The sequence below is a fragment of the Nicotiana sylvestris genome, chromosome 6 (assembly GCF_000393655.2).
Source record: "Nicotiana sylvestris chromosome 6, ASM39365v2, whole genome shotgun sequence".
In the NCBI taxonomy this organism is placed as follows: domain Eukaryota; kingdom Viridiplantae; phylum Streptophyta; class Magnoliopsida; order Solanales; family Solanaceae; genus Nicotiana; species Nicotiana sylvestris.
In genome coordinates, this window is record NC_091062.1 from 182,006,336 (window position 1) to 182,022,507 (window position 16,172).

Below are 16,172 nucleotides of genomic sequence, written 5' to 3' on the forward strand. Positions count from 1 at the left end.
GAGTAAAAAGCAACCCCTTGCGGAGTGATGGAATACAGATATCTTTTGGTTACTTTAAGTATCACTGAACGTTTCCTCATACTCATTTTTTTGCACAACAACGATATCAATTTATCGTACTCTATTATAAGTGGTAATTTAACATGACCCTGTGGAGATAAATTGTACATCACATAGTTATTCTCCATCACAACCTCATCCCCCCCCCCCAATATAATGAAAACTCTTATTCTACGCTCTTCAGACATTATGAAAAAATGCTTGAGAATTTAAGAAGAAGAAAAGTTTGAACGGGAGTTAGAATTTTTTTGAATGGATTTTCCTAAAATCCTAACCCCTTTATATAGGAAATGGCTAGCCCCGGGGGAGGGGGGTTGCTGATGTATAATGCTCTTTTAATGTGCCCTATACACATTTGAATTATTGTTATGTCAGTTAATTTATTGGTAGGCCCATAAACAGGTGTAGCACAAGAATTTACTGCACTATATATGTATAGCGTTTTAATTCCATGCGCTATACCTGGCAGTCAAGTCGTCAGAGTATAGCGCACAGATTTCCAGCGCTAAACAAGTATAGTGTAGTAAATTCATGCGATATACCTTAACGGAAAAAGTTACCGTTAAGCTATAGAGCGGAGAATTTCGGCTTTATATATAGAAAAGTAACTTTTTCCTTTCCACTCGTTAACGTAACATTTGTCAAAAAAAACAATAGAAAAGTTCCGGACTCAGTTGAATCATAAATATATTCTTGTAGTCTGTTTGGCCAAGCTTCTGAGGAGGTCAAAAGTGCTTTTTTCCCAAAAGCACTTTTTTTCCTAACTTGAGGTGTTTGGCCAAGCTTATTTGGGGAAAAAAGTGCTTTTCGGAAGAAGCAGAAGCAGTTTCAGAGAAGCAGAAAAAAGTAGTTTCTTTTCAAAAGCAGAAGCAGAAGCAGTTTTGACTTTTCTTTTTACCTAAAATACCCTTAACAAAATATAGTATATACCAAAATAACCCTTAAACCTAATACTTAGAATATTAATTTATAAATATTTTTTCTTATTTTTAGGAAAACTTTCTAATATATAGTGACTTTAGGGGTGAATGCTTTTATATTTGTTGAAAGAATTTTAATATATTTAACTTATATTAAAAGAATTAAGTATTTTTTAATTTTATTTTCATATTTTACTTAAATAAAATAATTTTTTTTAATTATTGCATGTAATAACAAAATTTTGAGATTATTTATTTACTTATAATATTAATTATTAAGTAAATCTATTCATGTCCTTATTTGTAATTTGACACTTAAAAACACTTTCTAAAAAGCTTGGCCAAACACAAATTACTTTTGACAAGTGTTTTTTAGACTGATTAGTCAAACACAACTGCTTCTTTCCAAAAGTACTTTTTTAAAAGCACTTTTGAAAAAACACTACAAGCTGATGTCTCCAGCTTGGCCAAATGATGTCTTTTCCCTTTTTGCTTTTCACATTCCATAAACTTGGGATCCCTTTTTAAAAGAAAGAAAATGACAAGTAGACGCATTCAATTGGTCAAACGTAGCTATTTCCTGATGTAATAGTTTTAGCACATTATTAGTAACGCACGAAAAATTACCTTTAGGCATATTAGCAAATAAAAAATAATCATAGATGTGAGGAGCAACTCACTGCTTAAATTACCATCATTTTTTTTTAAATCAATTTCCATTTATGAGATTTTGCAGCACATGACCTATTTATAGCCTGTTTGGCCAAGCTTCTCAAGAGAAAAAAGTGCTTTTTTCCCAAAAGCATTTTTTTTTTCCTAATTTGAGGTGTTTGGCCAAGCTTATTTGGGAAAAAAAGTGCTTTTGGGAAGAAGCAGAAGCAGTTTCAGAGAAGCAGAAAAAAGTAGCTTCTTTCCAAAAGCAGAAGCAGTTTTGGCTTTTCTTCTTACCTAAAATACCCTTAACAAAATATAGTATATACCAAAATAACCCTTAAACCTAATACTTAGGATATTAATTTATAAATATTTCTTCTTATTTTTAGGAAAACTTTCTAATATATAGTGACTTTAGGGGTGAATGCTTTTATATTTGTTGAAGGAATTTTAATATATTTAACTTATATTAAAAGAATTAAGTACTTTTTAATTTTATTTTCATATTTTACTTAAATAAAATGATTTTTTTAATTATTGCATGTAATAACAAAATTTTGATATTATTTATTTACTTATAATATTAATTATTAAGTAAATCTATTCACGTCCTTATTCGTAATTTGACACTTAAAAGCACTTTCTAAAAGCTTGGCCAAACACAAATTATTTCTCAAAAGTGCTTTTCAGACTGATTAGCCAAACACAAACTGCTTCTCTCCAAAAGTACTTTTTTCAAAAGTACTTTTGAAAAAAACACTTTTCAAAATAAGCTGATTTCTCCAGCTTGGCCAAACAGGCTATTAAACTCGTATAAAGGAGAAAGATTGTAATAGGTTGATGATCATAGTATAAATAATTTAATTATGATGAATCCTTTACATACTGAATGGTTACTATAAAGTAAAATATATAGATACAAAGTGAATAGAACTAGTTTGAGAGTAAGGAATAACTGAATGCTTGTTAATTAGTTTAACTATTTTGGATTTTTAATACCCTGCCGGAAGGGAGCAGAGTCTCTCATGCTCATTGCCAGAAATAGATTTCATCATAATAGTATGCTTATATTAATAAAATAATTATGAAAATAAGAAGATTTTCCCTTTTTTTGGTTATGAGAAAATGATTGAGTCCCTTGGGTCAGATATCCCATGTCCTAACTAGTTAGTTAAGTATAAGACCGTGTAAAATTTGAACTCATTAATGAGCAAAAGATGTTATTGTTTTCTTCATTACATTATTGCTGATGTGACATGTTTTGGGTACATAGGTGGTACCAGTAGAAAAAATAATATTAACCATCACCCATATAGGTAACTGTCCATGGTTGTAAATATATATGAAAAATGTTGACATGATTATATAATTAAAGTTACATGTATAATTTAACTCTTACACTATTAGGATGTGTTATATATACGAGTATCTTTAAACTACTCCACTTTTTTATTTTATTATTATTTAAATCCCTCCACTTGATATGTCACTATATAGGTTTTATTTTTTATATAAGCGAACACTTGCGGAGTATGTGCAGCCAAGTAGTATAACAAAATTTGATAACTGACCGCACATCTCTTTTCCCTCTCTATTAACACAAATCTCCCCCTTTCAACCAGAATTAGCCAAAAACAGGAGTCCTAAAAACCATAGCATTGTAACTCTTTTGCATAAACATTTGCTCGGAGCCATCTATCTATCTATTTATCTTTGTACTTGTGGATCATGGGTTTCAGGCAGGACCTTTTGGTGTACACAACATTAGAATGTGAAAGCTTGGAGGAAATGGCAGTTTGTATGCAAAAAGCAAAGGAAGAAGGAGCAGATCTAGTTGAGCTTTGTATTGACTCTTTAACTTTCTCCCACATTTCACAAGTTGAACACCTTCTCAAACAGAGGACTTTACCCTCCATCGTTTCTTTCAGGTAAGATATATCTCTCCCTTTCTTATTATAGTTTCAGTAGATTCAGAATGATTGTGATCTTGTAATTATAATGTATATATACATAGCTCGAGCTGAAAGCAATAAGTTCAGCACACCCCATCCGACTCTGCTTTCAAGTCCTCTTCTGTTTTTCCCAAGTACTCAAATGATACTTGGAGCAATGGTAAAGTTGTATTCCTATGATCTATAGGTCACAGGTTCGAGCCGTGGAAGCAACCACTAATACTTGCATTAGATTAGAATGCAAGATACCTTGTTCGGGCTTCCTTTTTACTCAAATGCTACTTGATAGCTCAAGTATTTGAGGGTTTGGTTACTATTTTTAATTAATGAGCTAAGAAGAAGGAAAAGAGGACATGAGATGTGTGAGTTTGTGAGGAGGAGAGTGTTAGGTGAATGTCCAACACACTTTCTTTTGTTTGCTTCTCTGGATTTTCATATCTGTTTCTTTGTTTTCTTGCTCATATTTTTATCCCCCCTACAAAACTAGAGTATGTTATGAGTTTCTATTATTAAATTCTCCACCGCACGTCAAACTGTAAAAGGAGGGAGTGAGGAGGGTAGGTGAAGCATGTCGGGCTCGTGAAAGTGACCAACCAAGATTTTCCCCACTTACCAATTGATTTAAGTAATGTTTTACATCAATTTGGTAACTTCTGTCTCCATCTTGCTCTAAAGCCTCTAAGAGAGATTCTCTTTTTACTGAGACCAGAGTATATCACAATTCACATCACAAGATTTTTGAAGGTATAACTTGACATTATTGCAAAATCTCTAAAAGACTAAAAAGGTAAAGCAATTATTAGATACACTAATTGGAAGGGGTTTAGGTAGTGACCAAGTGATAGTAGTTTCAAGATTTTGAGTCACTGAATGATTACTATGCTTACTTTTTTCTCTGTGTACGTAAAAGGAAGAGTAACTACTACTATTAGAAATAGATGAAAGAAGGATTTTAGCTGATAGTCATCCCGGAGATTTGTCTATCAGAAATAATTTCTCTATTTTTACTAGATAAAAGGTAAAGTATGCGTATATTTTGTCCTCTTCATATCTTTACTTGTAAAATTACCCTGGGTTATTATTGATATTGTTATTGTCGTCGTAGAGATTGATTCAAGATATTAACTTAGTAAGTGTAATGTATGAAATACAATTACACATGTTTTTATTATTTACGAAAATGAATTTAAAATTGATGTTAAGTATAAAGAAGTTAAGCAGCTACCATTACTTTGCATTCGTGAATGGTCACCGCAGCCCCTGCGTTGCCCACGGCTCTTAAGGGGTCCGCATGATAGGGAAGTTAAGGGTTGCATTTTGCCCAATTCGAGGCCCGCCCACATTTATTAATGGTAAAATTTTACACTGGAACAACTGGGCTCCTTACTTTTCAATTTTATATCCCATATTTTAATCTACAATCAACTAGCACAAAAATAATAAGCTAAGATTTAACATTTAACTCCAATAAGTTCTCAAAATTACTATTTAATTTTTAAAAAAGATTCCTCAAGCTTTTAAATTAATTTTCAAATTAGTAATTGTGACTCAAATATTATTTCAACAAATCAAATTCATTTGGGTGGTGAAAATTAGATTTTTAACAAGCTTAAATATGTATGTTTAAATTCCGAATTAATTTTGTGAGATTTTGGAGTGGGTGTTATTTAGACTTGTTAGAAATAGTATAAGGAGGTTGTATATAAATTTTGAAGTCATTTAATGAAGATTTGGACTGGTTTTGAACAAGAATTGCAACTGAAAATCGTGAAAGAAGTTCATCTACAGACGCTTGTATAAAAGTGTATAAAAGTGTATAAGGTATGTTTCTACACTCATATACACTATTATACAATATTATACATAATTATACAAAAAACTGATTTCGTCTTCTTTCTTGCGTCTTTTCTGAAATTTAACTCAAATCTTGCTCAAATCTATTCCAAATCACTTCAAATTTAAATTTTGAACTCTTTTTGATATTTTCAATCAATTGGAACAACACCTAATCCAAACAACTAACAAATTCAAAAAAAAACCATTTTCAAAAGCAAAGCTTTGAATGGTTTTCAATGGTAGACGTCTACTCTTCAATTTTCTTACATTGCAAGTAGCTGACACAAGAGGAGAAGTAGAAAATAATGGTCCCTTGAAGTATATGTAGAAGATGTGAGGAGAAGAGAGAGTGAAAGCAATGATTGTGAGAACACAGATTTAACTTCATAGCTTTTAGAAGCAATGATTGTAAGAACACAAATTTTGAATTTACTAATGATTTTAAAATATGTAAAATATGTGTTAGGTGAGGTAAAACTTAAAAACATAAGCTATTTTTTATTATCGTGTGAAGTCATGTGTATTTTCTTGTAATTCTTTCTTTATTAATTCGTTATGATCTTTTGGAATTGTTCCTTTTACTCCTACCCTCTTTTGTCGGCTGAATCACTCGTTCCTCAACATTCTATTCAATATTCATACCACTACACATTTTTACAAATGGGGTGGGCCTAAAACGAGGTGCTTTACATATGCCGCACCAAGCCATAAGTCCCGAGTCACGGGGCATAAACCCGGTAAATATTTAATTTTTAATATTTTATATAATAATATAATTTATTAAATATTTATGAACATGTAAAATTACATAACAATAGAAAAAATATAAATATGTTCTAAAAACCCTTTACCAAAATTTTTACATGTTTATGTTGTAACTTTTAAGTTGTTTAGAGATTGTGATTATAGGTACAGTAATTAAGAGATAAAATTTAATAAAAATTACAGACAAAGAATGTATTAGCACAACTAGTTTGATAGTGGCTGCTATAATTACTGAAAATGTTTATGTTTGATTTTATTATCCAATCTGCAAGAAAATTGAAGCCAAATGACCAAAAGCTAGAACCTTTACGAAAATCTTGCTGATTGGGAATTTGAGCTTTGACATTTTACTCCAATTACTGAAAATGGGTTTCTTCGATTTTGTGATCCAATCTGCCAAAAAGTGAAGCCAAATGAGCAAAAGCTTGAACCTTTTGCGAAATCTTGCTGATTGAGAAATTGGGGTTTGTTTTCTCAGGCCAAATTCGCCGAGATATTCTTGCAGAGAAAACTGGAAGAAAACATGCGTGCAAGTTCTGAATTTGGCTGTTGAATTGGACGTTGAGTTCGTTGAAGTTGACCGCGAGGTTAGTCCAACTGATTTTCTCAAATTACTCTGTAATTGATACAGTTTTATTGAAGCTAAATAAATTAGAATACTCAAAAAAAGAATTTTGCTTAAGAGAGTAAATCATACTACTAGTACAATGTGATACACCCTTAAAGCCCCTCTTTTATGTTTATACAAGTTTCCTCTATTATAATTTTGGATATATGTTATACGCGTTGATACACTGTCAGTATAATTTAACCTATGATAACAGGTTTACTATAATCAGTACATAGAGATTAAACTGTTTGCAAAATTACAGGTTGCTTGCGATGAGGTCATCTGTGAATTAATGACCAAACGATCAAACTGCAAAATAATTGCCTCCAGTCATGTGAATGGTGGAAATCCTACAAAAGAGAGACTTTGTAATTTAATTACAAACCTGCAATCCACAGGAGCAGATATTATCAAATTAGTGATTGATGTAGCTTATATTACAGATGTTGCACCAGTTTTCCATATGCTTACACATTGTCAGGTATTTCTTTTCTTGCTTTAACTTGCACTTTTTCCTTGCAAAAACACATCCTCAACTTGATTTTAGCTTTACACCTATTGATATTCAAAGGTGGGTCCAAAATTTAATTTGAGGTGTTAAGTATTTATATTCTCACTACTGAATTTGTTGCAATTTTAGTGATCATTCACATATATATAGTTATCATCCGTGTAAAAGATACCGAGTTCTCTTGAACCCGTAGAAACTACATTGCATCCCCGCTGATGGTATACTTGTTCAATTCAACTTACTGACAAGAAGAGAAAAAAGGGGGTCTGCTTTAAAATCTTTCTAATGCAAACTGCGATTGTTATACTAAATTTTTCTGCGGTGAAGTGTTCATTAGAAAATACTCTCATATTCTTCCATATATATGGCCTCTTATTTGTATCTGCAGCCATCTCTTGGGCTTATATGGTTGTAAAGAAAATCTTCTAATGCTAGTTTTCTTGTGAGTAGTGATAAGTTTGTTGAAATTCTCTTTTTAAAACTGAGAATGTGGTACTTTTTTGCCTCATTATAAGGTCTCTATGCAGGTGCCTCTAATTGCCAGGGCAGCAGGAGATAGAGGTCTTATAAGCCAACTATTGGGTCCAAAATATGGTGCTTTCTTTGTTTGTGGATCTTTAGGAGGCAAATCCACCCCTGGCTTGCCAGCTTTGACTAGCATTAAAGACGTTTATAAACTGGAATATGTGAACACAGATACTAGAGTTTTTGGTGTAATCTCTAATCCTGTTGGCCATAGCAAGGGCCCTCTTCTGCACAACCCTGCCTTTAGACATACAGGATACAATGGAATATATGTGCCTCTACTAGTTGATAATATCAAGGAATTTTTTCGGGTCTTCTCATGCAATGACTATGCTGGTTTCAGGTATGCTCCTTATGTACAAGCTAAAATTGTTATGTGCTGCATAATGATGAATAATTGCCAGATTGTATTAGGAATGTCTAAAGATTCCTACTCGTCAAGTATAAATCTATGCCATATGTACATAATTTTAATGCCTATTGCACTGCATCCTTTGTTGAAGTTTTGGTTATGCTTCAATTTAGTATGTTGTACGTTTGAATAAGACCACAGGGTGCAGCATCTGTAGGGATATCAACAAACTTCAGTGCTTAACAAGGGATCAATGTATTTGTGACATCTGTTTCCTCTCATTAAGCTTATATAAGCAACACTCATCTTACTAGTTTGACATTCTCACTTGCATTAAACATTTTGGGATGTGAAGATATGTACCCTGCAATATTTTGCTTTTCTATATGCTTTATTTTCCTAAAATTGCCTTCATGTAGAAAAAATATCTAATGCATGATATTCTTCCTTTTGATGGAATGTGTAGTGTTGGACTCCCACATAAGGAAGCAGCAGTACGGTGCTGTGATGAAGTAGATCCACTTGCTAAGGTCTGATTAGTTCCAAAATGATGACCATACCATGTTTGTTTCTGCCGTAAATTCTTCTTTCTGTGAGTGCATGAGTGTATAACTATGCTCTTTTAGATGTCTCTATCTTTTGTGTATTCTGTCTTTGCTTTTTCTGTTTAATTCAAATATCAAGCTGTTCAATTTTATCCTGAAAAACATCAAAGCAGCTCAACCCGGTTATAAACAAGTCTAATGTTCACACCTTCATGGTACACTAAACCAAGCTTAATCTTGGGATTTGCTGTGTGTTGCATAATTTTATTTTGGCTTTTGGGGGATGAAGAACCACAAAGTGCACAATCTTTTCAAAATTTCTTTGCTGAAGCTGGTTCAGCTTCACTAGTTCTTATATAATGAATACTTATAAACATCACTCTGTTTAATATGGCTACAAGAGGTGTGCATATAATTAGAGGAAACAAAAGCTTACTGTCTTGGATGCGCTTGAATCACCTTATCATATTAGGCATAGTATAATTCAGGTTTTCTCTTTTTCCAAAATGAGCTATGTATGATTGCCTTAGTCCATTACGGTTAAGTGCTGAAGGCAGCCTAAGTAGCGGTATTACACTGGTCATGTAGGTGTTACAGCAGCATCCACACATACACACACATTTTTAGGTGTTTGTCCTTGCATGGACAAACATTTTGTTCTATAGATTAGACCAGTATTTTGAAAGTTTGGACTTGGCATTTTTATACAGTTGTTTTTTGTTTAGCCATATCAGATTATTTTGTGGCTACATTCTCTTATTAATAAAGCTTTCTAAATTGCATCATGCTTTTGGAAATCAGTCTATAGGAGCTGTTAACACAATTATAAGGAGACCTTCTGATGGCAAGCTCATTGGTTACAATACAGATTGTGAGGCTTGTGTGACGGCAATTGAGGAGGCGCTTAGAGGTACTGATTTGTTCTTTATCAGAATTTAAAAAAAAAAAAAAAACCTAATATTCTTAGTAGAAAGGTACAAGCAAAAAAACTTAATCAATGTAGTTTAGTGGTTTAATTCTGTAGTCACTTTGCAAGACAATAGATTTTCCCGAAATCCAGATAATCTTACATCTTTTTGGCTTACAAATTGGACAATGACAATGCCACTGTTTTTCATTTTCTTATTCCTTTCCCCCTCATCGGTCTGTAGCCCTCCCAAAAGAAAATGTAGAAACTTCTTAGGAAACCATTTCAAAAACTTCTGAATCCAATTACATAAGGAGTTCCAATTTTTGTGTGTAAACAGAGAGACAAAAGACAAATGGCCATGCATCAAATGTTTCTCCAATTGCTGGAAAATTATTCGTATTAGTTGGAGCAGGTGGTGCTGGGAGAGCTATTGCTTTTGGTGTCAAAAGCAGAGGGGCAAGGGTTGTAATATTTAACCGCAAATACGGTATTACCTCCTATCTCCTTAAGAATTATGGTTGTCTTTTGATCTTCATTCATTTACGTCTTCCGTTCACTTATCACAATCCTTTTTTCCCCCAAAAGAGAGAGCAAAAGCTCTGGCCGCAGCAGTATCTGGTGAAGCCTTGCCATATGAACAACTAAATGATTTCTGCCCTGAGAAGGGAATGATTCTTGCAAATGCTTCCGCTGTAGGCATGCAGCCAAGGACAGATCAAACTCCAATTTCCAAGGTTGGCTTTCTTGCACTGCAGTATTTTTAACAAAAGTGAACCTCTCTGGTTGCATGAGAGAATGCTGACATCTAACATTTTCTGCATCCTTTCCGCTGTTTCAGGAGGCCTTGAAATCATATGAGCTAGTATTTGATGCAGTTTACACACCTAGAAACACGCGGCTGTTGCAGGAGGCTACAGAGGTTGGAGCTGCAGTGGTGGGTGGGGTTGAGATGTTCGTCAGGCAGGCAATTGGGCAGTTTAAATTGTTCACCAATGGATTAGGTAGCTATTCTCTCCTCCATCGTATATTTCTTTACACAATAACAAAGAACCTTTTCTTGCTCCATATATCGTAAGATTGGGGCCATATTGCTAAGCAGTGAACATAACTGAAGTTCGATATGCAGTAAGTAGTGGGGCTTATAGCAAAATTTGGCTAAGCTGAACTTGAGTGACTCTTAATTCAATAGGGACTCCTTACTGCCGATTAGTTTGCTTTAATTCCCTAAAAAAGACCTGATGTAGTCCAATAGCTTTATCACCAAAGAATAGGAAAGTAAGACGGGAAAAGCTGAACTCTGAAGCAAACTGTATGTCTTAAAGCAACATTCTCTTAGAAAGCAATGGCTTTATTGGTGTAAAATTTTCAACTCTTGTTTTTTCGCAGCACCAGAAGACTTTATGCGGAGGATAGTATATGAGCAATTTTGATTCTTGTAGAAGAAAAGTTACAGTTTTTTACTCAAATCAGACAGTGCTAAGCCCAGGGCCTTATTTGCTAGCCAATAGAAGAGGTTTCTGAAACTCTTATATTCCATATGGATGCTCCTTCAGCTTCCAGTTGCGAATTGATTTACATGGGGAAAAAAGAGACATCAAAATATTGTGAGATTGGTTTTTTTGTTTTTTTTTAAACTTTCTGAAAATCATATAGTATACTGTAAATAATTTCTTGTTATAGTTTGTAGGTAATATCTGGAAAGATGTGCGTGCTTTGCCTTTATTCCAGAAAGGTAGTCTATAAGCAATATAACATTAAGTCGAATTTGCCTATTCCGTTATATTCAGCACAAACTAGTTTGTGCACCCTGAGGCTATGCATTTGATTTTGAGTAACAAAAAACTCTAGTAAAGAATCAAATGCCATATCAATTTTATATGGAACGTCACTGCACTTGATCTGCTAAGTTTAAACTTTTAAACGAGGTGAAACCGCCATCTACCACCAAATTGTGGCCACTAATAAACTTGGCATCTTCACTAGCCAGAAAAAGAGCAGCATTGGCTACATCAATGGGCTCACAATATGCTCCTTTGAGCTCACTAGCACTGTGTAAGATTTTAGCAAGGTCCTGAGGTTCCACCCGTGGGAAGTAATGTTTCATCTCGTCCAATGAAAAGGGTGTTGGAATAGCAAATGGAGATATGCAATTGATTCTTATTCCCTGCTTGCTCAACTGCGCTGTCACAGACTTCACAATTCCTATGACGCTTGATTTGGAAGTTGAGTAAGTAGGTTGTGCAAGTCCTCCGATCACCCCGGTGACGCTAGCTGTGCACAAAATGCAACCGCTCCCCCTCGGGATCATCACACGAGCGGCGTGTTTGATTCCCGCCACCACACCTCGCACGTTAATGGCCATGACACGGTCGAATCGTGCAAGGTCAAGATCAACTATGCTTGGGGGTGTTCGGCACGCTATTCCTGCATAATCATAGACAGATTCAGAATCTAAATGTAGCAGGTGCACTTCTTAATTAATTTGTGGTCTGATCTTTAAGGACACGACAGTGCACATGCATTGACTGTTACATATTGAATTCTCCTTAACTTACCTGCATTATTGTACATTATGTCGAGCTGTCCATGTTGGGAAACGGCATAGTCCACTACGTCGGAAATCTCAGATTCTTTTGTGACGTCGCATGGCACAAATGTGGCGTTTGGTCCGAGCTCACTTGCGGTTTCTTGGCCGAGTTGCCTCTGTATATCGGCGATAACTACTTTGGCTCCATGATTAATGAATTGGGCTGCGGTTTCTTTCCCTATGCCACTTGCTGCCCCAGTGATCACTGCTACCTTGCCTTCTAGTTTCCTGAATTTACACAATATTGTCAACTTTGATTCACTTACTGTTTCTTCACTTAAAACAATTATCGTCAGATTCTTTTTTTGGTTTTCACCCGATGTTTGGTATTTGGTGTCCGCTTTGGGGTCTCGATTAATCTAGATTTGCTCCGTGTAACCCTATCAAGATTTTTCCATTCCCATGACTTAAACCTGAGGCATCTAGCTAGCTAATGGAGGGATCTTATAAATCCATCACACCACAGCAGTAGGTGGTTATTGTCAAAGAACTTACCATAATTAGGAAATGTTCAAGTAAAGTGTTTGAGTAAGCCAACTTTTTTCGAATTTGATGTAATCTCGAGCTGCGGTAATATTGTTTTATGCAACTTTATAAACAGCATTGTCTCGTCCTCCTATATTTTGTACCTTATTGGCTGTTTACATATACAACTACTCCATTGGTTATAAACCTTTTAACAGAAAAGGAAAAGAGGGACCGCAAAGAAAATAAAAAGAGAAACAAGGGACCACAAAAAAAAGGTGTCTTTTGTTATGGAGGAATACGTATCACGTAGTTTATAGTGTATGTCATAGAATACATTATACATGTATATAATTTTCCAATGAGATAACTTAGTAATAGTAATCAAGAGGTACAATTTGAACTATATTATCATGAATTCGAGTAGTAATAGCTTCTTGACTACTATTGTCTAGGTAAAGTCATTAAGTTAAATTTGTGGTTATACTGGCATTAGGGATGTACATGGACCGGGTTAGTTCGGTTTTTATCAAAATCGAACCAAATCAACTATATCGGTTTGGATTGGTCCGGTTTTGTCGGGTTTTTCGGATTTTCGGGTTTTTTTGTTATATGAATATTATTTCAATCTTACTTTGTTAAAATTATAGATAAAACTTTGATAAGTGAATATATATTTAGTAAATATGGAAAAACTGATAAACATATGATCTATTAAAATATTCTAATGAGAGAATTTTTTTAGTAACACATAATAGTTATTTTCTCAGTCGTCTAACAATAATTTTTTGTTAATTTACGCTTTCAAGGTTAATACATGAGAGGATCCCAAATATTTCCACATTTTCTAAAGAAAAATCACTAGGAAGTCTTAAAAACATAAATAAAATTTATATATTTATATGTCGGTTTGGTTCAGATTTTTTTACTCAATACCAAACCAAGTCAAATCAAACCTAGTCGGGTTTTTTAATCGGTTTAGTTTTGTTTTTCGATTTGGTGCGGTTTTTCGGTTCGGTTCGGTTTGAATACCCCTAACTCGCATGGTAAAAGAATGCGCTCATTAATTATTTTCGTCGTCCCTTACTGGAAAATATAGTACAAAGATGCAAAAATTACTCGTTTGTCCTAAATAAGTAACATATATATGAAGCTTATCAACTAATATGTATACAATCTGTTTCCTTTTGCTTATCTAATTTGCATTTTGCACTCTTCTCAAGAAAATACTAATTAAATATTTATTTACTAAATCATCTTGACTATATTCTAAAAATCAAAATTTGATTACTAATACTCCAATTAGTTTGGGAAATGATTGTAGATAAGGATAAAATTAGAAGAAAAAAAATTAAATTCTCTCCTAATTTACTAAAGCGGGCAAGCAAAGAAGTAATCAAATTTTAATAAGCAAAAATCTCAAATGTTATCTTCTAAGAAAATAGAAATTAAAATCTGTTATTGACTTCTTCTACAACTTAATTATAGTATAAGAGTGCACATGTGTCCAAGAAACGGAGGGACCTATTCTTTTCCCCATCCAAGAAGGTCGGCCATGTGACGACAGTGACTCTTTTCTTTAAACTTCTGAGAGAGAGAGAGAGAGAGAGCATCAACATACCTTTCTATATGGGTAGAGAATTTCTTACTGGAGGTTTGAAGAAGCAACGATCTTGAAATAGACATGGCCCTGGAGTTAAAGTTAACAAGTTAGTATAAAAAGAATTCAACAGATAAAGAATGGGAAATGAAAACAATCTTCATTATCTGGATAATTATATTCCTGTAATCCATCAACACCGGCACTATCATCACCTTCACAAATTCGGACATGAGCTTAATTACAGTCTCCAGAGCTATCTTTGATATATATAATACTCATTTGATATATAATATGTGCCATGATTTGTAGAGAACAGAAGAAATAAAATAAAAAAGCAGTAATTAAGCACTCTCACATCGAGCTGATTTATCGGAAAGTTTAGCTCAGTAAATTCTATACATATTCGTACAAGTACAGATATTAATAAAGAAAAAGATGTGGATGAGATGGAAGTATGAGAACCGACCTTGATCTTATCCTCAGCATATTTTCTTCTTCTTCAATCTTCACAGAGCTGAGAGTAAGGCACCTCTTATTTTCCAAAGGAAGACAGCAATTAATGAACGACACAAATGAGAGTTCAGCACATGGAATATTAATACTACTGGATTGATGCCTATATAATACTATATATGACGGGTCGCCTATTCTCTAAACAGTATGGATTTATGTTAATATATTAACCGGTAATATGAAGTTTTTTTAAACCTAATTGTCAGTCAATATTATCAAGAAATTTATTTATAATTACCTAATAAATAACCTGATTATGTAAATATTTTTTTACATTATCATTGCATATAATTTAAACTCCTCTAGTATTAAGGACACAGAGTAATAATATAATATTGCTACTTTTTAATGACGTAATAATATTCGTTTTTCTACACTGTCATTATATAAACGTTAAACCCTTCATACTTTGCAAGAATTATACTATCTTACAGTCCCTTGAAAAATATAATTAAATTCACACCAAGATTTTGTGGACTATCTTTTAAGTCTCACAAAGCAGTATGAAAACATAGAGTTGGACGGTTGTACGTAAGAAAATATGGTCTTACTTTTTCTATTTCAAGGGTAGGTTAATCCATTAATTACGTGAAAAGAGAGAGAGAGAAAGAGAGAGGTTCACAAGCCTTTTAGATTTACAGTTAATTAAGTAATTTATTACTGGTGGACTTTAGTTGTAGCTGGTAAAGGAATCTTAATTAGAATCGTCAATGTGGACAAACTTTGTTGACGTAGAGTCTTAGACTACATCTCCTTCTTCCTCTATTACGAACTGCAAGTTGTTTTTGTGACAGCGACGTGCCAACTGTGCTTCTTTGGTAGCTACATGTTTTTTCACGTACGAATCCTTTCACATTTTCCCTTACTTTTTCCTCCTTTTCTTTTAAATTCTAATTTTTGCAAGTTAATCGAATCAGAAGAGTTTTGGGGCAACCCTAAAACTATTTTTGTGTAATTTATTAAATTATGAATTTAAATCGTGAAATCAATCATTGCTATTACATATGTTAGAGTAACATAGGCAGCCTATAGCGCATCCTCATAGGTGCATAGGTGCATGAGGCCTCTCCCCAAACCCTTCCTGCGGGATATAACCAAAGTAGAAGCAAAAGCTGATAATACTTCAAATATATATAATGCTTCTAATGTTTAATTTGTAAATCTTGATTTCATATCCAGATATTTGGACTGTAGATATATCTATCCGTATATGTATATGTGTGTATACATATTAGATGTGTATAAAATTTTGAAAAAAAACATGTATATTACCAAGTGTTTTTGTTGTATGTAAATCTTGAATTGTCTCTCAACATTTGGGTTCTTGCTACGTTCTATCGTATATATTTGCAAATGAGAATTTC

General features: G+C 33.7%; 2 protein-coding genes across 4 annotated transcripts; one reads left to right on the top strand and one right to left on the bottom strand.

Moving 5' to 3' along the window:
* The first annotated feature begins 3,176 nt into the window (after positions 1-3,176).
* LOC104221927 (bifunctional 3-dehydroquinate dehydratase/shikimate dehydrogenase, chloroplastic-like) lies at positions 3,177-11,412 on the top strand. Of its 2 annotated transcripts, none has more exons than XM_070147666.1 (10): positions 3,177-3,562; positions 6,666-6,774; positions 7,060-7,278; positions 7,836-8,176; positions 8,652-8,715; positions 9,532-9,640; positions 9,978-10,127; positions 10,226-10,374; positions 10,479-10,641; positions 11,027-11,412. In XM_070147666.1, the coding sequence occupies exons 1-10, from the start codon at positions 3,363-3,365 to the stop codon at positions 11,068-11,070; spliced, it is 1,548 nt and encodes a 515-aa protein (XP_070003767.1). In that variant the 5' UTR covers positions 3,177-3,362; the 3' UTR covers positions 11,071-11,412. The 2 variants fall into 2 exon arrangements, with proteins under 2 accessions (XP_070003767.1, XP_070003766.1); XM_070147665.1 differs by having other exon boundaries at positions 3,273-3,562; positions 7,824-8,176.
* Positions 11,332-14,936, bottom strand: LOC104221926 (short-chain dehydrogenase reductase 3c). 2 transcript variants are annotated; one of them, XM_009773084.2, is made up of 4 exons: positions 14,508-14,764; positions 14,314-14,382; positions 12,196-12,455; positions 11,332-12,064 (listed from the first exon to the last, which is right to left on the bottom strand). In XM_009773084.2, the coding sequence occupies exons 2-4, from the start codon at positions 14,376-14,378 to the stop codon at positions 11,526-11,528; spliced, it is 864 nt and encodes a 287-aa protein (XP_009771386.1). In that variant the 5' UTR covers positions 14,379-14,382; positions 14,508-14,764; the 3' UTR covers positions 11,332-11,525. The 2 variants fall into 2 exon arrangements, with proteins under 2 accessions (XP_009771386.1, XP_009771385.1); XM_009773083.2 differs by having other exon boundaries at positions 11,466-12,064; positions 14,762-14,936.
* Between the last annotated feature and the right edge of the window lie 1,236 nt (positions 14,937-16,172).

Coding starts and splice junctions, on each gene's coding strand:
- LOC104221926 (XM_009773083.2), bottom strand. CDS start 14,781: ATGCTGAGGATAAGATCAAG. Junction 14,383..14,761: donor ATGCTGAGGATAAGATCAAG/GTCGGTTCTCAT, acceptor CTTTAACTCCAG/GGCCATGTCTATTTCAAGAT. Junction 12,065..12,195: donor CATAATGTACAATAATGCAG/GTAAGTTAAGGA, acceptor ATGATTATGCAG/GAATAGCGTGCCGAACACCC.
- LOC104221927 (XM_070147665.1), top strand. CDS start 3,363: ATGGGTTTCAGGCAGGACCTTTTGGTGTACACAACATTAGAATGTGAA. Junction 10,375..10,478: donor ATCAAACTCCAATTTCCAAG/GTTGGCTTTCTT, acceptor CCGCTGTTTCAG/GAGGCCTTGAAATCATATGA. Junction 10,642..11,026: donor ATTGTTCACCAATGGATTAG/GTAGCTATTCTC, acceptor GTTTTTTCGCAG/CACCAGAAGACTTTATGCGG.